Source organism: Pezoporus wallicus, unplaced genomic scaffold (genome assembly GCF_028554395.1).
Source record: "Pezoporus wallicus isolate ANWC-B61680 ecotype Strahan unplaced genomic scaffold, APGP_CSIRO_Pwel_v1 contig_9238, whole genome shotgun sequence".
Lineage (NCBI taxonomy): Eukaryota > Metazoa > Chordata > Aves > Psittaciformes > Psittacidae > Pezoporus > Pezoporus wallicus.
The window spans coordinates 1,702,025-1,722,673 of record NW_026636792.1 but is presented as its reverse complement, the minus strand read 5'-3'; the positions used below and the strand labels follow the sequence as shown (position 1 = coordinate 1,722,673).

At 40.4% G+C, this 20,649-nt stretch overlaps 1 protein-coding gene across 1 annotated transcript in view; it reads left to right on the top strand.

Moving 5' to 3' along the window:
• PTPN1 (protein tyrosine phosphatase non-receptor type 1) overlaps positions 1–20,319 on the top strand; it is a 42,444-nt gene extending 22,125 nt beyond the window's left edge. The window contains exons 2-9 of the mRNA XM_057401729.1: positions 5,588–5,678; positions 7,511–7,611; positions 9,553–9,651; positions 12,355–12,492; positions 14,264–14,473; positions 15,170–15,331; positions 15,915–16,150; positions 16,863–20,319. Of these exons, the coding sequence (XP_057257712.1) occupies positions 5,588–5,678; positions 7,511–7,611; positions 9,553–9,651; positions 12,355–12,492; positions 14,264–14,473; positions 15,170–15,331; positions 15,915–16,150; positions 16,863–17,070 (1,245 nt within the window). The 3' untranslated portion in view covers positions 17,071–20,319. The remainder of the gene's footprint in view (positions 1–5,587; positions 5,679–7,510; positions 7,612–9,552; positions 9,652–12,354; positions 12,493–14,263; positions 14,474–15,169; positions 15,332–15,914; positions 16,151–16,862) is intronic.
• The last annotated feature ends 330 nt before the right edge of the window (positions 20,320–20,649 follow it).

Sequence of the window (20,649 nt, the reverse complement as noted above, 5' to 3'; positions counted from 1 at the left end):
AAAGAACTGCAGGGTTTACTTTCATCATTCTTAAATTTCTACGGTTAGGTGTGTTGAAACTAGTTAGTTGCGAGAAACAATCTGTAATCTAGCTGCAATAAACATGAGCCCAGAAAAAAAAACAGTACCCTTTTCCACATGCTGATATGATTTAAGAATGCAATCGTGTCCAGTTTACATTCTCCTGGGGGATTATTTCCGTGCCTAGAACCAGCTGACCGGTGTCAGAAGCTCTGCTTATGACAACCTGTTCAGATTGCCCATGTAGTGCTGAACGAGCAAGGGGCTTTCTAGGAAAATGATGTTGCAAGTGTGGGATTTTTTTCTCAATATAATTTATTTATTCATTTAAACTCATGTAATGGTGGTGTTGAACTTTAAACAAGCCTGTCCTTTTCTCTCTCTTCATGCATGATGTCAGGAAGAAGCTTGGCATATGGGTCAGTTGGGTTTTTTTTTGAGGGAGATTAATAAGAAAATCAGTACTACCATATTTTACCTGAAAGCAAAACTAAGAGATTAGATAAAATGTTTTCAAAGGGTATTAAAAGCTACATTTATTTCATTTATCTGGCTAAAAGCCTGCAGCTTGTTGTTATAATTAATGTCATGTGATGCAATTCCCTGTTCATTTACCTGATCTTTAGATGACCTTCTTGTTACCTGTAAGTTACATCCTTATTTCTTGTCCGTGTCCAAATATCCTGATGTAAAATTTAAAAAATACAGGATAAGAAATCCAGTCTTCCTTGTTAAAGAGGTTTGAATGAAGATTTGATGTATGTATGCTTTGTATCTTAGCAAGGTGCTTTCATTGAGTCAGTTCACTGCTTCTCAATGGCTCAATTTCATAGAATCATAGAATCACAGAATGGTTTGGGTTGAAGGGACCCTTATAGATCATCCAGTTCCAACCCTTTGCCATAGGCAGGCACACTAGACCGGGTTGCTCAAACCTCCATTCAGGCTGGCCTTGATTTTTTTGCTCCCTTACACACTGAATCTGAAGACCTTTTCCCATTTGTGTAAAGTAGTTTTTTATTGTGGAACCCTTTGTACTGCTTGTTTTTCTTGTGTTCTTCTATACAGGTCTTTGACACCTCATATAACTGTAGTGGCATTTCCATTATGAAATCAGCCTGTAATGACATCTCAGAAAACAGCAGCTTTCACTTGACTTTACTGTAACTTTTTCTTTACTCTTCCACCTTTACAGCAGTGTCATCATGTTTTCAGTGCTCATTTTAAGAAGAAACTTTTTTTTTTTAAGCTCTTAAGCTAAAATTACTTTTTTATTTAAGTCTTTATATACTTGCTGTGAATTGCTTTCCATAGTGAGACTGCGTCAGTAGATAGATTACTGTGCACTTCTGTAGCCTATGATAAGATCTTGGCAATTGCTGCTTCCCGTAGGAACAGAACTGTTAAAATGACAGTATATCATTATCTCTTAGTCTGAGCTACTCCAGAGTTTATGGTATAATAAAAGAGTGTGATCAAATTAAGGCCTGCAGCAAAGTTCCCCAGGAGCCTTTCTGTTGAATATGAAGGCCTTTAGACTAGACATTATTTCCTCTATTGGAAATAGTAACATGCAGATCTGTGTAACATTGTGGTGTGCTTGAATGACTGATGTCATCAACAGTTCTTCATGTGACCTAATACTTACTTCAAGATTTTGGGGTGTATCTTTCTTAATCTCCTGTTGGTGTCTGAACAAGATGGAAAAAGTGTTGTCAAATGTGCTGTTGTGCTAGGAGTGTACGTGTGGAAGCTATAGTGTGGTGCAGAGTGCCAGTGGCTAGGACAAGTTTGCAGAAAATACTTACTGTCCAAAGGGGCAATTGTCAGACTTGAGACTCCAGAGTAGTTACAGGTTGGGAGCCTGAATTGAGGGTGGTTTTTTGAAGGCTGAGAGGAATGGAAATAAAGTGCTGTGGGCTACAGAGTAATCACTGCTGTTGCGTATTAATAGCAGGAGGGTCAGGTATTCTGATGCAGAAGGCTTTGGGACAAGGGGCTGAGACCCACCATGAGCACCTCTTCCTGCTGAACATCTGTAGGTCTCTGGAAGGTAAGGCTGTGTTCATGGGACTGATCCTTTTTGTCTCATCTGCCCTTGCGTTCTGTGTCCTTTTCTTTGTGGTTAGAAGTGTGATGGTGTCAGGCCAAATGGAACTCAATTTGCGCAACTGAGAGCAATCTTCTGTAAATCATGAAAGAACTTCTTATTCCAGTCACTACTGCACATGAACAGCTACAAGAACTTTCCATCTGAAGAACAGTGCTTCAGTAGACTTCCTCTTTCCACCCCTGAAGCTTTTGGGGGTATTTGCACAGAGTACTGGACTTAAAACCAGGAGATGAGTGGCATGGGATGACTCATGCTCAAAACCAGATGCATTTGACTTTGGAAAACTGACTTCAGTTCTAGCCCTTCCTCTTTAAAGTTTTATATTGCACGACCTTTTAAATGAAATGTCGAGCTTCCTTTTTAACTGACGGGATCTCTGCAGTGTGACTGTGAGTGTGATTCAAGAAGGAGTTTCGTAACTATCAATCCCTGTGTTCATCCGCTGCCTTCAGTTCTCATGACATCACTGGCTTCAAGTTCCTCATAGCATAGTAATTCCTTTTGTGAGTGGTTCTGCTTTCTCCAGCATGGAGATCATCCTATTGTATTATTATTGACATATTCTGAAACCGTGCTAACACTAGTGTTACATGGTTCCTGCAATAACCAGTAACAAAGGTTTTGGGGGAAAGTACAAAAAGCCTGTAACATGGCCAGTTGTACGATGTTTCTCTCCAATGGCCTTCTCTACCGAAGGCCATCTGATTTCCATTGAAGTCAGGTTCATATTCTGGAAGTGATCTTAGAAACTTTTTTGGGGGGGGGTCACTTTAGATGTCCTAGCAACTGCTGTAGCCAAATTAAAAAAAACAACCCCCCAAAAAAACCAACCAAAACCCTAAACCACTTTTATCCTATGTTGCCAAGAAGAGTATGCCTCTTAGGCTTGGCTTTGATGCTGAGGTCCAGGCACGCATAGCCTCCAGGATTTTGGATTTTATTGGTGTCCATTACGTTCAGAAATGAAGCGCTGTGTGCTAGCTGGATTTTTTTCAGGAGGCAGCAGGTTGCCTGTTGCTGTATCTCGGTCCCTCATTTTATTACCACCCAATCCTCACTCCAGTTCTTTTTTGTTAGTTGAAAACATGCTCCAGAAATGTATTATGCTTTTTAAATTGTCTGTGGTTTTGGGATGTACATGGGTAACTTGGCTTCTTTTCATTTTCTCTGTGCATCTCCTAGGACTCCCTTATTCTTTCAGTACCTTTAGACATTGTAGCATCTTTAAACAGATCCAGTATTTGGCAGTGAGGTAACAGCCAGTTCTCTGTTCCCAGAACAGCAAATTACCAGTTTCAGATCCTTAAATATGGGACGTTGGTATTTGAATCTATGGAACTCTTCAAGGCTGGGAGTAGTGTGTATGTGCACTTACACATATATGCTTAAGTATAAAGCTTTTGTATCAGAATGCCTTTGTATCATTCCATTTCCGTAATGAAGCATTTCATCCGCTTCCTTTCTTAAAAAAGGGGACACTTCGTTTCAAATGTGTTAACGTTGTGAAAGGAAACAGTGTAGATTAGTGCTGCTGCTAATTTAGCCCAGCATTTACAGCAAAAATGCCTGAGGGTCTTCTGGTTTCATTTGCATTTTGCTGTCCTTATAATATGAATCCTAAGTGCTGGGTTTTTGTTATTTTTTCTCTTTTTTTAACACATAAAAGAAATAACATGTAGGCTCTGTGGGAAATGTGGTTAGAGATCTAGAAGGCCGTTTTTCCTAGTCCCCTGGTTTTGTCTCTTGTTAATCCTGTACAGTCAGTACAGAAGAAAAATAAACCCCTGCAAAATACGAAGTCACCAACCTAGTGTCAGAGATGGAATTTATGAAAACACCCATTTTAGCTGCCTCGTGTTTGAGATATTAGACTGTGGCAGTCAAGATCATATTCTCCAGGCTGCATTCTTCATAAGCAGAAATACTGGCAGCCATGTGTTAAGTTATAAAAAGATAGCAGCTGATGTCAGGGCTTATTTCAGAGAGGAGCCATTTCAGAATACTGTACTAATTTTGAGCAGGTACATGTAAAATAGAATTCTTCCCTTGACATGTAGCTTTCTGTGTAAACTGATACAGAGCTGGATAGTAGGGTAGAGAAAGATGAACAAATAATAAGCTGCAGTATATAGCACACTTAAAAAGAAATTGTCAGCAATGTACATGATTATTTGTGCAAAACTGAGAGGAAGAGAAAACCAGTTCAGTTTGGCCTCTGTGTTAGGGATTTTTGAGCTGGTACAAAATCCTCCTGCTCTGATGTTGGAAAGTTACCATGGTTTGAACCAGAGCTTTAGCTAATTCAGAGCTACTCATAGAGGAGAGCCCAACCTTTCTATGCAAGTGATCTGTATATCACAAGCAGCCCTCCAAATGCACTGACTTTATGTGTGCAGAAACCTGTTCTCTGGTAATACTGGGTGTGGATCAACACCATGCACAAATATAGCTGTATCTGGACAGAAAACTTAATTAATTCTGAACTCTGCTTCATTTGGTTGACAGTATTTAGCAAAATTAATGCCATCCACTGAAAGAGCATGAATTTAACTCCATAATTTCTTTTTAATGGTTATTTTTTAGTGGCCTCTGGGCTAGGTTCACATATTCATTTCATGCACAATGTCTGTCTTAGAATTACTTAAACTTATTATGCCATTGAAATACCAGTTCTATAATAAATACGTTCCATAGGTTTTCATTAATTTCAGTTAAATCAAAGAGCTTCACCCTGAATTTTCTAGCTCTATGATTTTTTGCATACTTACACAGTATTTACTTACAATGTGCAGTTCAGTTTCTACAGATTGGGATTAATGTCCAAGGACAGCAGAATTCTCATTAAAACTTCTGAAATTGTCTAAAACAAAGAAATAGTCTCAGCCTGGAAGAAAAGTGCATATAACAGTTCAGCCATCAGTGCACCAGCCAGAACTCTCTCTCTATACGTATATCCGCTTTAGCTGAGCATGTGAATTGGGTACAAATAACTTTCACCATTTGCAGCTTTATGACATCTTGTTGATAAGATAAAGATGTAGGTGATCTTGGATAAGTCACCACTCCATGTGTGTGTTTGAAGCCAAGGGAGGTAGACAAGGGTTTTTTTTCTATCACAATGTTTTTTAATTGCTGCTGAGTCACAAGTAGAATGGATAATTTCAGTGTTATTGGGAGCAATTGCTCCATGAGGAATGTAAAAGCATAATCTCTGGTAAATGTTCTGTTACTTTATTATGCAAACTAATGACATTTTAACACACAAATAATGTTAGGTTTGTATTCTGATAACTTTAAATTCAGCTCTTAATTTGAAGCCCAAAGTGTTTTCTGTCCAGAACTCCTATACGTGAGATACAGTCAAATGGGTCTTTGTCTTAAAATAACTAATGGTATAATGATATTAGATGGATTAATATCTGAGGCTTTTTTTTTCTTGTTTGTTTGTTTCAGGACATCAGGCATGAAGCCAGTGACTTTCCATGTAAAGTGGCCAAACATCCCAGAAACAAAAATAGAAATAGGTACAGAGATGTCAGCCCCTGTAAGTACGCTTTCTTTTCCATTGTTTGATGGTTGGCCTCTAATGACTTCTTGTAACAGCTAAATGTTCTTTGTAAGGACAAAATTTCTGTTAGGGGGATATGCATCCGAAACAATTCTTTTTGTTAATATCTTTTTGAGATAGATGTCACAGGATGCCTCTATATTCATAGGATTGTGCTAGAGCACCATGCAGTAGGTTCTGTATTAGTGGGCACAAATCTGAAGAAAGGAACTTACTTTGCCTCTGAATTCTTGTGCTAGGGAAGAATGGTGACTGAAGTAGCATTAATAAGATGGCAAGTATCCTTTCTGTGTCAGTGTACTTACTAGAGCATCCTTCTAGTCAGTATAAGAATCTAGAGATTCTTATAGATTCTATAAGAATATATATATTAGAATATATAGAAGAATCTCTGTTAGAATATATATAAGAATCTGTAGATTCTTTTAGAGCATCTTCTAGTCAATAGAAGCATAACTGCTTCTGTTGGGAGAGGGGAAACAGTCTTGCATAAAATACATGACTTCTAGAAAGAAGTCTAAGCTAATTAGAACAGGGGCCATTAGCAAAGGTGGTACTACTAGTGAGACTTGTGTTTCTGAAATAATTTTTGTTACATATTCTGGTGCCAAGTACATCCTTGAGCATGTTTTCTCTGTGCAAGGCACAATTTGGTGTTGCAGCATGTCCTCCTTTTTATGATCCCACGTACAAAGGCAGTAACGCAGAGCATGCCAGGCATAGGGAAGTCTGAACTTCCGGGGTGCAAGAGAGGCTGCAACAAACAAAACATGCGGAGTGCAACGAAGTGCAGGACAGTAGTTTAATGGTCAGCAGATAATGTATTAGACACTAAAGAAAGTTCACAGCTGGCTCAATAAACTGCTGCCTTTGTGCTGTGTGACAGTGCCTGTTCTGGCTCTTCATTCCCTCTTCAAGGGTGCAGCACTGCCACCTGATTTAAATGTGGAGTTTCTATAGGCTCTACCACTTGGCAGATGTCTGCTGTTCAAAGACAAGAGTATTATTGTATATCAGAAAACTTCCTCTTAGTAGTTGAAAGTTCCTGAAGTCTTGGGGCAGTTGACTGGGAATAGTAGTGTTGCACATGGTTTGCTTTACTAAGCAGTTCTAATATTTGGGGTTGTGAGTAACAAATAGTTGCTCTTTGCCTTTAGATAATACTGCTTCCAGTCTGCTTGGCTTTCTTGCAAAATGTGGGAACTTGTGTGTGTGTGTTGGTATTTTGGTTTATTTTAATTCCAAGTGGAGCAAGCTGAGACTAACAAGAGAGCAATGAAATTACCTCTTCTGGAATTCTTGGGTTTTGTTCATTCTGCATGAAGGTGTGGTTGGGTTGGGGTACAGTAGCTGAGTGTCTGTAAGAAAAATAAGAAGTCTGTGTTCTGTTTGTTCAATGTATGTTTAGGCAAACCTTTAACAACCTTGAACAAGATGGGTTTGAATGTTTAAGCTGCAAAAGATAAGCAGTTGTGTAATGAGATTTATTTAAAAACAGTAACTTGATAACTGTACAAATAGGTCAGTGTGATCTGGTTTGCAAATTACCATTGAGATTACTTCAAATACTTCCATTCTTGCAATGTATTCTTGGAAGATGAAGTGCAACATCTGTTTGTTACTGCCCTGCTGTAGCACTGTTCTTGAGGGACCTGTATTGTATTTCCAGTTACAAGCATCAGCAAACACTTCTGTGCTATCTGTCATTAAACTCTTTAGGCTTTTTTGATCCTAACATCTGATGAGGTTGTGCATGGATTGTGCTGTGTTGCATAGACATTAACCAGTGTTTTCTAATTATGCTGCAGTTGATCACAGTCGAATTAAGCTAAACCAAGGTGACAATGACTATATCAATGCTAGTTTGATAAAAATGGAAGAGGCCCAAAGGAGCTACATCCTTACCCAGGTAATTGCTGGTAGTGAACAATAAAAATCTCATGGTGATTGGAGTCGGTTTTCGTGGGTTTTCTTTAGCCTTATTGTGTTTGTTTTCTTTATTGTAAGGCTACTTAAGTGCTTATTGACATCTGTGTGCATACGTAAGCATGCACATAGAACAGATTTATAGAAGTGCTGCAGATTCCTTCTTGCTTCCTGTCAGCTCAGACTGACTTTTTGTGGAGTGTTTTCGCCACTTTCTATATTTGACTTTAGACCCATTGAGGCTACAAACTAACATACTTCTACAAATCTGCTTGTTGGCTTATGACGAGCAGCATTTAGATGTGATTGAAATGAATCATGCTTCTACATGGAACACCACCAACACAGTGGTTTCATACCACTGGTCTTAAGTGGCCTGTTACATTCTCTGAACAGAGGTAAAGCTCAAGGGAGGGCTTCACATTTACAGAACTGTATTTATGAATGTAAAGATGTTCAAAACCTGTATGAGATAACATACTTTAACTATAACAGGTATTTGAGTACTTGGGGCAGAAGTTAACTAAAATATATTAGGGAATCTTCTGTTCCAAATCAGCAGAATGCTCTATCATGTGTTTCTTGTTAAACATACTTCTGAAAGTGGTGGTTTTGTAGCAGTTACAAATAATGTACCTACTGATACCACAGCTTCCAAAAGGCTTAAGTTGGGCAGTTCAGATGCTTGTACCTTTAATGCGAGAGAGGAAAGCTATTAATACTGACTTCAGTGATAGGAATTTGGGGGGGTGGAAGCGGCTGGTTTTCACTGAATCTGTGAATTCCACACCTATTTATATAACAGATTTAAAAATACACGGGTAGCCTGTCATCTTCTTCTGAGAGCCAGCAACTGTGCCAAAACTCTTGTTTGTCCTAAATGTTCAGTTTGCTGGAAACTGTTCTGGTCTTTAATCTTGCCTTGTTTTTTACCTCCTTCCATGCTTTAGACAAAAGTGGGCTGGCATTAATATTTTCAAACAGCAGCTCTTCCTTCCTGTTTCTAGAGAATAAAGATAAATCTTCTAAGGAAGAAGTGTTTGCTATGAAAATGATTCTGTGCACACAGCTCTTACTCCACTTAGGAAAAGGGAGGTTGATCATAGGGTCGAATGGTATGCGGAATAGTCAAATGTGAAGCTAAGCTGTTACTAGTTTTCTGTTCTGATCTAGAATTTAATGGATTTGAGTGGCTTTATTTAAATCCAGTCATTCTTCCTGAGGACCCTGACCTGCAGTTCTGCTTAAGCAAAGTGACGCATAGCACATACGAGAAGCACAATGATACTATGCTGGCTTGTGTTGCCCAAAATTCAGAGCAATGGTTTTGGAGTAGGAAATACCAAAGGAACATAGCACAAACACACAGTTACAACAACATCTACTTTGTGAGTAGATAGTAGTCTTTAAAAGGAGTTGGCTTTGCTTCAGTCACAAAGCAGATCAATGAAGATTCTAGAAAACCATATAATTTGTTACTGATCTGGCATTGTTTCAGTCTTTTGAATGTCCATTCAGTCAAGTAATTTTCAAGTGTTATGAATAACAGTGATGAATAGAAGAATAGCCTAACATAGGTGTTAATTCAGCTCTTAGTCAATGAGGTTCTATTTCCCCATTGCTTTGTGCACCTTTCCTAAGAAGATTCTCAGCATTTTTCACTCCCAGTTCTGTTCTCGCAAGTGAGACTACTTCTCTCTTCCTGTTTTATATGGGGGGGAAAGATTAACAATGCTTTCATGGGTAAGCTCATAGTGAGAAAATGGAACTTAAACCTGTATCACTGCATTTTTTTACAGTTCAAAATGAGAAGTTGCTTGTTACTTGTCGAAATTTATTGCCTAGCGCAGTAACTTCTAGTGGGGAACGTTGCACTGACATTAACAGAAAATAATGCTGATTTCTGGGGATTCTGTCTCTGCAGGGACCTTTGCCAAATACTTGTGGTCACTTTTGGGAGATGGTTTGGGAACAGAAAAGCCGTGGTGTTGTCATGTTGAACAGAGTGATGGAAAAGGGATCTGTAAGTACTTTTAATTCTAGCTATGTGTTCAGTGCATGGTTTTTCTTTATTAAAAAAAACCCAAACAAAACCCAAGCAATCAAAACAACAATAAAAACCAACCCAAAGAATGGGGTGGGGTAGGAAGGAAATGACTGTAAGTTATATTATCTAAGAAATTATGCCTAGAATTGAATATCCAGCAAACCAATCTTAGCACAGTCAGAAAATGACTTGGTTTGTAATTGTAGGTCCTGATTTTTCCTGAATTTGTTCTCTATTGCTACCCTAGGTATCTGAATGTAGTTCTTTCCAGTGTACACAGATTGTACCTGTCAAAGGCCATTTGCAGCAAGTGTTCATTCACAAGCATTATGAAATGGTTTTGAAGTAGCTAGAGAGGCACTTTGACTCCAGGCTTCCTTCATGCAGTAAGAGCTCTGATTATTAAAGGTACCTCTAAAGCACACTGTATCTCTACCATTGTTGTTGTTTTACAAAATTCATAAGAGGGCTTAGGAGAATGGAAGTAGGATTGGAAGCACTTCACCTGGTATGTCCTGGTGATGTGGAACCAGCTGTTAAGCCTATGCTTTACTCACTGTGACAAGTGTGGTGGTCTAAGGTCTGTCCAGACCTTTCAGGAAGTTGACATTGGACAAGACAGGCAGAAGGTGAAGGGAAACAAGAGATGAACAAACAGTTGAGGTTAATTTTGAAGTAATTTACCTTCAGATAGAAAAAAGGTTTTGCTTCCTCTGGCACATCGAGTAGATGCTGTCTTGAGAGGAAATGCCTCGCCCTTTCTCATGGTGATGACAGGAACCACCAGGCATGGTTTTCATCCTTGGGTCAGAGTTCTGCCTCTATGCTAATTCCACATCTGCCATCCTTAAAGTGGACTTGGCAGCTGTGCTGACTTCAGACAAAAGCAATTTTAAAGACTGATAGAAATGCACAATTTAAAGTTGAATGCTACAGTGTAGTCAGCATAAAGACACTTCGGAGGAGGGGTAGCGGGTTCATTGGGCATTCACCAGTGATAACTGGGTGGTACATGCTTCAGCGTAATTGGGAAAGAATTCCCAATAATCAGGAAAATTCTTGTGCAATGAGTAGTGTTCTAATAAACTGCAGCCTTGAATTTTTAGAGTTTTGCTTTTTTCTGTAGTGCAAGTGAAATTTAATCTTCAAAAGAGTTGCAGTAACCATATTTTCAATAGTTTCTTCCTTTCCAACCATTCCCCCTCATTCTCTGCACTGCCAGTAGTTCTGAACAAAATGAATTACTGAGATCCCTCAGGGCAGGCTGCTACAATTCTCAGCAAGCATCAGTGGGGGGCCTACACAGTGGAGCACAACAAAATATTGTTTGCAGACACATTTGGTGGAGAAATGAGACACAAAGCCAGTGGCTGTCTCTTTAACATCAATAAGAGAAAAAGTGCAGAGAATTATAATGCATTCTACACCCTGAGAAACTAGAGAATGGATTTTGAGTAAGAACTAGAAATACTGGAACAGAACTGGTGTTAGTCCATGAATAAATTACTGAAGAGTTTTCTTACTTATTACAATCCTGTCAGAATTCATCTTAGTCTTGAGAATGTTTTTTTTCATTGTTCCTCCATGTCAACTCTAAACCCTTATGATTTGCCCTTTAATAAAGGAGACATTAGCCATGTCCAGCAATCCATTCTGTTGCATGGTTAGCAATGGTTAGATAGTGGTCATAATCCCATTTCAGAGGTACTTAGTGGCAGAAGAAGCTGGCCACTTCACCCAGTCATGATATCCTTAGACGTAACTGTCAGAAACTTGGCTCCAGGCTTCCTATTCATGTTGCTGATGAGTTTCTTTAGTTCTTAGTTTCAATTTTTCACTGCAAAATGTGCTACTTTGCTATTTGGTTGACTCATTTCAGCTCCTAGCACGTAGCAGGCTTTACAAAAGTCAGCTCTCTGTGATACTTTACTGAGAAAATTGAAATTCAGTCAGAAGTACGTAATGGGAACGTTTGCTGAATGCAGGGTTTTTGTTTGCCTCTTTACTTCTAAACTGTGCCATGCAAAATCCAAATGATCTCACTGCTATTTTTATTTCTGTGGTAAGTGAATGGAGTAACCCAAAATCTCATCTGATGTTACACTTGCAAATTAGCAGTGGTGTCATTCTCTATATGTAGCTTCTTCGTGGAATACATAATGCTTTTCACAGTATGTTCTGCTCTTGCTAGCATCTATCTCTTCTTTTGAAATTAAAATGTTTGACATGAGGGTAATAAATAAAATGCAGAGTAGACCGAAACTCAGATGTTGGCAGAGTGTTGAGAGAGCTTTTATACCTAGACAGTTATTAGATTTGTGGTTTTGTTTGTTCTGACACAAGCTAAAACAGATAATGGCGTTGGTGATTTTGATTAGATTCCATAAGTCACACTTCTGAGCTTATGTGTAGAAGGAAGAGAGCTCTACCTAAACAGACCTGTCCTCCGTCCTCAATTCAGTCAGGGTCAAAATCATTTGACTCATACAAGAGGTTCAGTGGAGATGTGGTTCTGCAGTACAAAGGAAGACTGTTGTTCTTCATGCTAGAACTGGTTCTCCATATCATAAAAGCAGATGGAGAAATTATCTCATAAGAAAATGTTATATTTAAGGATGTTTATTCCTTGCCTTTTACACAAACATAAATTATATATAAATGTCTCCTATTTGTTTTTAGGTCAAGTGTGCACAGTACTGGCCACAGAAGGAGGAGAAAGAAATGTTTTTTGAAGATACAAACTTGAAACTAACATTGATATCTGAAGATATAAAATCCTATTACACAGTACGACAGCTAGAATTGGAAAACCTTACAGTAAGTACAGAAACTAGCACCAGTCAGGTTCTTCAGTCCCTCTGAGGTGAGATTCGCCTCCTCATCAACAAGGCCTCGAAAAAAGACGGTTGTGAATTATAGCAGATTTTGGTCTGGAATTGGTGATTCTGCATGAGGTTGTTCTTCAGCCTCTGGTTTGTGTGTTGTGGAAATGAAACTCCTGAATATTTATGAAACGTATCTGGGGAAACTACAGTCATTTTCATGTCTCAGCTGTGCACCGAGTGTGAAGGTCAGTTTGTCACTACCTTTCAGAGAACCCTTTATAAAATCACTTAGCAGATGTTCTAGTGCTGTTGTGTTATAGCTGAAATAATTGCTTCTCCTGTTAAGGTACATGTTTGCATGTGTCTGGTTCTGAGGTTTATTTGTAGGGCTTTTTTGACTTAAATCTTCAGGTTTTGCATTGATGGTCTTTGTCAGAAAGCAGGAGCTGTTTTAGTCCTGGTCCTGCAATAAGCTGTATGGAGCTCAATACAAGGATCAGACCACTGGCTTTAAGAGAAATACTCTTTATTTTCTTTTTTCCTTTTCTTTTTTTTTTCTTCCTCTTTTTCCTTTTTTCATGTTCTTTCATTGTCATCTTTTTGCTCCTTCTTTTGTCTTTTTTTTTTTCTTCCTCCTCTTTCATATTTTTCTTCTTTTGTGCAACCCCAAAATGAAAGTATACATGCTGTTTTCCACCCTTCCTCTTCTCTTCAACACTGCCCTGTATTAGAGCAGTGAGAGCTGATCTGAAGCTCCTTGGGGAGACTGCCTAAGGAAGAACACCATTCACTTCCCCTGAATGCAGGTCACTGAAGATAATGTCTTAGGTCCTTGATGCTGGGCTAGGTGTATATGTTGGGATATGCTAGCCTGCATTCTGTTGTGCGCTGCTCACTCCTGGGAGACACAATTATTCCTTTGCTCATCTGTTAGCATCTCACATGCTTCATTTTGCCAGGAGGCATGACAGCAGATACAAATTTGATCAAATTATGCCTGAGCAAGGATTTAGTTGATGTAGTTTGTGGCGTCTTAACTACGGTGTCTGCCATAGACATGTTTGAGGGCTGTAGCTCAGTACTTCAGGAGGCTGTGAGCACCAGTGGGTTAGTAGTCTTAGAAAAAGTATTCAAGTTGGGAACAAACCTGTAAAGAACCAGCTGTGATAACATGAGGGCTTTTATAACTTGAGGTACTTCATTTTGAGAAATCTTCAAATGATGTTCTGTGATTAGGAACTGGAAGGCAGTGCCAGCTGTCTTGTGGTGATCCTGAACTCTACTGGATAAACTGAACTATGTTAGGAATTAGTAAATTTACTGATCCAATTTCCTTTGCTTAGAATGGAGACCTTCACAGAGATAATTCCTTGTCATTAGTTCCTGAGCTGTGCAGCTATAAAAGCTCCCTCAGACTGGTGGAACTTTGTCAGTTGAATTTAAGCCAGCTGTTCTAAAGATGTAGTGACAGCCATGAAGTCTGAGTAGCGCACAAAGCTGAGCGGGCACATGCTTCCATTCCATGGGAGTCAGAGTTATTTTCAAAGGGAGTAGCTAAAATTTTTCCAAAGGAACACAATTTGAAACTGCTTTGAAGGTAAAAGGGTTTGAAGCTGAATGTCTAAATATATAAGTGACTGTTTCCTAGGGAAATCCATGAGGAATTGTATTTGCTGCTTAGAACTTGTGATAGGTACCTGTGCTTTGAATACCCATGACTCGTGTATCCAAGCTAAAAGACTTCCTAAATACTGTTTTTACAGACACAGGAAACCAGAGAGATTCTGCACTTTCATTATACTACGTGGCCTGACTTCGGCGTCCCGGAGTCACCTGCTTCATTCCTCAATTTCCTGTTCAAAGTGCGGGAATCTGGCTCCCTTAACCCGGAGCATGGGCCCGTTGTGGTGCACTGCAGCGCTGGAATCGGGAGATCCGGAACTTTCTGTTTGGTTGATACATGTCTTCTACTGGTAAGAACTACTTATTCCAGATTATGTGCTATGTCTCTAGAGTTAGGGTTTGTTGTGGGTTTACGAAGAGCTGTGGTATGTTCTGTGCAGTATTTTGCATGCTATTCCCCATTATCTCGTTCATATTCTGGTTTGGAAGTGTATTCCAAGGCAGATTTTGTTCCTGACTGGCCATATTGAGTGTGGGGAAAAAGAGTCTCTAGTTTTAGTGTGATTCACAAAGATGGGCTTTGCCCTCCTGGTTTAAAAAAATCACTGATGTCTGCTAAGTAACAGCATGGACTATCCTGGAACAATGTAAAATAAATCTAATGCATTTCCTTTTACAGAGTCAGCTTTGCCTTAGGCAGGAGGAAATTGTCCTGACTTCAGGATAAAAGTGCAGTTCCCTTGGCTTTATTCTGTCCCTGTGTGAGAGCAGTCATACAAAGAAGTCAGGCCTAGGTTAAAATGTCCTGGGTGGGGTTTTTATTTCCTAATTATATTTTCAAAACAAAAAGGCCAAAAGGGGGAAATATACAACATCTTGAGGCCAAGTGGCTGTCTTTTTAGAGACCCAATACATAGCTGCTGCTGCCGGTCTTGCATGAGTTTATTAACTCGATAATATGAAGGGTAATGTGGAGGTCCTCCTGCAAAATGAGTCATTGAGCATCTCATCAGAGCATAAAGCTTGTTTCAAATTTTTATCTTCAGATGGACAAGCGGAAAGATCCTTCTTCTGTGGACATTAAACAGGTCCTCCTGGACATGAGGAAGTACCGCATGGGGCTCATACAGACAGCAGACCAGCTCCGCTTCTCTTACCTAGCTGTTATTGAAGGGGCAAAATTCATTATGGGAGACGCTTCAGTGCAAGTGAGTCCTATTGCCTGCACAGCCTGTTTTAACTCGAGAGGATACGTGGGATGAGCAGAGTAGAGAAACCTTTACGTTTCATGCTTGCTTTAGCTTCAGTAGTTTTTATGGGGTTCTTAAATACAGTGCTTTACAGTCTGTCACGATCTACAGTGTGGTATGTAAGAACCTTCACAAAAGTACCCATGATATAAGAGGTGGCCCTGTGTACTTTACAGCACCATAATTGGTGTGCAGACTGGCTTCACTGGCCTTGTGTTTCACTTGAGATCATAAAAACTTTCTAATATACCAGAAGTTGCAGTATCATGTTTAAATCTTCTAAGCTTGTTTTATTGCAAGCAGAACTCCAGCAGCACAGATTCTATTTTGCACTATTTGAATGTTACAGAAGTAGGTGATAATTTGTGCATTTATAGTGTTGTCTGCTGGATGTAGCTGAGGTTTGGAGTGCTTGTGTCTCTGCAAGTTCCTTTTTTCCAATGCAGATGAACAGGTATAAAGACCCTGCCATGTTAAAAGTTACAGTAGCTTACGTAAAAGAAATGGAGAAAAGCTTAATAGGGCTTTTTCTTCCCTGAAGGAACAGTGGAAAGAGCTCTCCAATGAAGACCTGGACCCACCTCCTGAACATACCCCACCACCTCCCAGACCACCAAAGCGAACATCAGAAATGCACAATGGAAGGATGCATGAACACACAGAATTCCTTCCTAAACATCAAGTAGTAGAGGAAGAGATGAGGTGTTTGGTCAGCACTGTGGAAGAGACGGTTCCAGATGGCAGAGCTCATTCATCTGTGCTGCTGATCACGGACAGGTAACACGTTTAGTTTCACCATTTTTAACTGTCCTAGAAGAGTGTCCAGTTGGCTTATGGAGTTGAGAGGTTGTAGGATGTTTGCTCATAAATAGCTTTTCATACAGAAGGGCTTGAACAGACCTTGATCAAGCTAGTGTAATAGTTTCAGCCCACGCTCTTTTTAGTAAGGCTCTTATGCTCTTGTTCCTTTAACTCCACGCATAAGCCAGGGCTTCTTACAGGATCCTGCTAGTAAAAGAAGTGACAGCATAATGAGGTGGTTCAGTCTTGATTTACGTGCAGTATATGTTAATTTACAGAGAAGCTCTTTCACTACTCAGAGGCAGTATTAGTCATGTGGCTGAAAACTAGGCTGCCTGGCTTTAGCCACAGTCAGAAACGTGAAAGGAATTGCAGGCAAAGCTACTTTTGATGAAAGGAATAGAGTGGGCTCGTGAACAGAGGACTTTCTGCCTGTCACTGTAAGCTAAACTGTAAGGACTTGCTGTGTACGTGACAGCAGCGAAGCCGAGGCTCCTGCCTGCGTAACCGCTAGGTGTCACTCCTGATTTACCGGAATGCTGGGGAAGGGGATGATGCCCGCGTGCCCTGGTGTTGCTGGCATCCGGCATGGTAACTAGTTGTATTCAGAGCAACCAAATGAATGGAGAGTCCAGCGCTGAGTGGTTATTTCCCTCCAGTGCTGAATGTTTCTGTCTTTGTCCTTAAGCACTAGTCAAGACACTGAAATTCGGAGGAGAACTGTTGGTGAAAACCCGCGTCTCTCACCCCGCAAAGAAGAGTCAAAGAAGTCGGAGAGCTCAGAAGAGGATGATGAGAACATGATGACAACCTGGAAGCCATTTCTAGTGAATATATGCATGTTCACCTTCCTGACGGCGGGAGCTTACCTCTGTTACAGGGTGTGTTTTCATTGATGGACGTGCCAGCAAGAGAGACCCTACAGAAAACACCACCGATTCCATGGGTTTGTAATCAGCTCCTCTGAAGGAAAGCGAATGGAGGCACCTGAGCCTCGTCTCAGTGGAGGTAGATCTTAGCTTGAAAGGCCGGAACTTTGGTTAGGGCTTAAAGAGAGAATTGATGCACTAGGGTTTTATCTAGCCCTGTGGTCCCAAGAACATAATATTCTAATCTCAGGGCCTTAAAATATTCAGGAGTAAGCAGAGAAAATGCCAAATAGTCTGTTTTCCTTTTCTTCCTTTTTTTCCTCTACTTCTTTCTTTTTTTTAGACTCAATAGTAGAACTACAACACATTGTTGTTTTTAGCCTTTTTTAAAAAGCCAGTTCTTGTTCTTTTTCTTTTGTTTCAGAAAAACTAGGCACAAGTGAAACTTGCTTGTACTCTCCAAGTGTTGTAACCAAATACATGACTTATATTGACGAGTTCCCAAAAACAGAAAAAGAACCCCACATACCTGAAGAATGTACCTTTTTGGAAGGGGAGGGCACTGGGGACGGGTGTTGTGGTTGGGGTTTTTGGTTTAGGGTTTTTTTTAACTTGCTTCATCATTGCAGACTGAGTTGTGGGCAGTGCCTGTGGTATTGATATATTTAATCCTGGCATAACTGTTCTTAAAGAGCTTATTGTTTTACATGTGTTTATAGAAACAGGCTTCTGCATTTGCTCAGGGTATCCCAACATGTCAAGCTCTTTTTTTTTTCCTTCTTTTCCTTTAATAACTGTATCCCCCTCATTGACTTTTGTTGCACTCTACTTGCACATGCGCCTATTTACATTGCACCATCCTCTGTAAAGCTGGTTTTACTTTTACATTCTGGGTTAGGAGAGGTTGAGGGGAGGGAGAGAAACAGGAAGGGAAATTCAACCAAAACGTGTCCACCAGCATCGTGCAGCTGGCATTCAGATGGATCAGTGCTTAAACCTCATCATTTGGAATGTAAAATGCAGTTTCACTCTGCTCCGTAGGAATAGCTTACTGTGAGGGCCGGGGAGGTGACGTGCTCGGAGCCACCACAGGTGATGAGCAGGAAAGCATTGCGTAAATCCAGAGCAATTAATGCTGTGGCAGCTTCCTTAAGACATAGGAAGCTCAACAGAAGCCATGTTGGTCTGTGGATGTATCGGTTGGCTCATGATGCAAACATTTGTGTGCTGCTTTGTTCAAAGCAAAGATTTAATGTACTGGCTTTAGTTCGGTTGAAGATTCACTCTTCAGCATCACGGGGCAGATGGTGCAAGGGGCAGCCCTGCACCTCTGCAGCAGGGGATGGGGATGCTGCCCCTGCGCCGCGCCCGGGACTCAAATCATGTAGAGTGCTTGTAAATAAGGATTTGGGTGCATTGGTAGAACTGTGACTGGAAGTCAGCATTGCACTAACACTTAGTCAGTGCTGTTCTTCGCGTGTTACCAAATTATCAATGGAATAATAGCAAAGGTGTCTTTGCTCGCGTCATGGCGCAGAGGAGTAAACTCACTACCGGCGGCTGTAGTGATTGAAACCATGACAGCTGATTCACAACAGTGTTACTAATCAGTTCTTCTTATTTTTAAAGTCTCTCTAGAGTGATAGCACTTAACCACCATTCTCAGTGCAAGCATCGCTATGGAGTACCTTACGTAAGTCTCTCCACTCCATATTTATTTGTGCAAAGCTGTCTGGGTGTAGCTCTTCCTTCAGTGAATAAGTTGGTGAATGGGGGGGGTTGGGGGTGGGAGTTATTTCTATTTTGTGTTTTGTTAAGCTTGCATCAAGGGCTTTTCAAAAGTACAATAATAAATCCTCAGGTAGTACTGGGAGTCAATACTTTACCTGTGAGACTGTTGGTCAGACCAGTACTTGAAAGGAGGAATGTTGTAATCAGTCAATATTTAGTTATATTATTGGAAACATGAAAAATGAGTATAGAAAAATGGTAATATATAATGGCTCATCTGTGTATTTAAGATACATTATGTGATTGCTTTGTCCCCACTATTCTCTCCCATCATCTGGTAGAATATTGTTCTAAGGCAACATTTGTACCCCATTTGTATTAAAATGCATGTAAAGTCTTCTAGTGTCCTGATTAAATACCACGTGCTTGAAAGGTGAAAGAACTTATATTTCTGCTTCCTGATGTGCCCAGAAATTATATTTGCATGACCTGATCATTAAGTGGTTGTGGTTCCAAGGGTGTTGCTGAAAGTCCCTTCGTTCAGCGCTAGACTGGTTTGGTGTTTATCGGATAACATGTACTCGCCCAATCCTTGGCATGACTTCCTACTGAATTCCTGCGTACTCAGTGTAACCCGGTTGTTCGGCATGGTTCATTTCAGCTGAGTAAGTATAGTACAGACATTCCAGAGAGTTTAGTAAGCCCTACCCACACCTCACCCAGGGCACTGGGGGCAGGCAACAGCACAGTGAGTTCACGGGCTCACTGGCTGTGCTGCCACTGGAAGAGGAGGAGATGGAAACCTCTTGTGTCAGAGCTCAGTGGCAGCCTGCTGTGACCTGCAGAGATGCAGCTCCTGCAGCAGTGGCCCCTTTGAAAAGGAAGACCTGGCACTGAAAGAACTGTCCTGTTCCCAGGAGGGAACATGCAATGTTAGGCCTGACAGGAAACCAGAGCATCCTTCCTTTGGGTGCAGAACCATTCACTTGGAAATCACTCTCACAAGAGAAAGCTTCTGCAGCTGCTAAGAAAAGAGTTCTGACCATCCCTCTTCCTGGCGTTTGCCATTTCTCCCTCTGTTCCAAACATCCCCTGTCCTAGGATAGGCTGTGGAACATCCCCCCAGCCTGGTGAGCTGTGTGTAAGGTTTATCCTACTGAACTGTATGCATTTTTGTTTCGATGTCCTGTATATGTATGTAGTAGTTTGGGTGTGTATATACAGTAGCGTTTCAAAGTGGGTGTATTGGTTAACCTGTTCTTGGAAAATGGACAAACATCCATGTTAAACTTGTTAGAAAGTTAGTGAGCTGCTCTGCTATATGCCTTAAGCAAATATTTACTCATCAGGTCTTTCTTTTTTACAGATTGCCATAGAATAAACTTTTGTAAAAAAAAAAAAAAAAAAGAAAAGAAAACCCCAAAAAAGCTCAGTGTTTTGGTACAACAGTTGCAGGTCTCTGGGTAACCTGTACAGTTTTTCAATGATTTCCCATATGAGTTTTCAGTTCTCATTTTAGTTGTAACAATAAAACTCTTTTTTTAAAGAAGGTCCGTGCAAGTGGTGTTGCTTCCCCTCCTCCTGGGGTGAGGGCTGGCAAGGAACGGGATTTAAATGTTACTGGAAGAACTTACATGTAGGTCAGAGCTCCAGTGAGAGAGAGAGGTAAGTGAAGCAAGTGCCATGTCAGGGAGAGGATATCTGTCTCCCTGCTCTAGTCTTTCACTTCAAACAGTTAAATTTTAACCACTTTGGCCCAGGCAATCAGTGTGATAACACAAGTGTAGTAACGCTCAAGGACAGGGTTTTCAAAGAGTTCCAGTTGTGCTGGAACTGGCTGCTGCAGTTGGCAGGCACCGGGTGGTGGACCCGTAT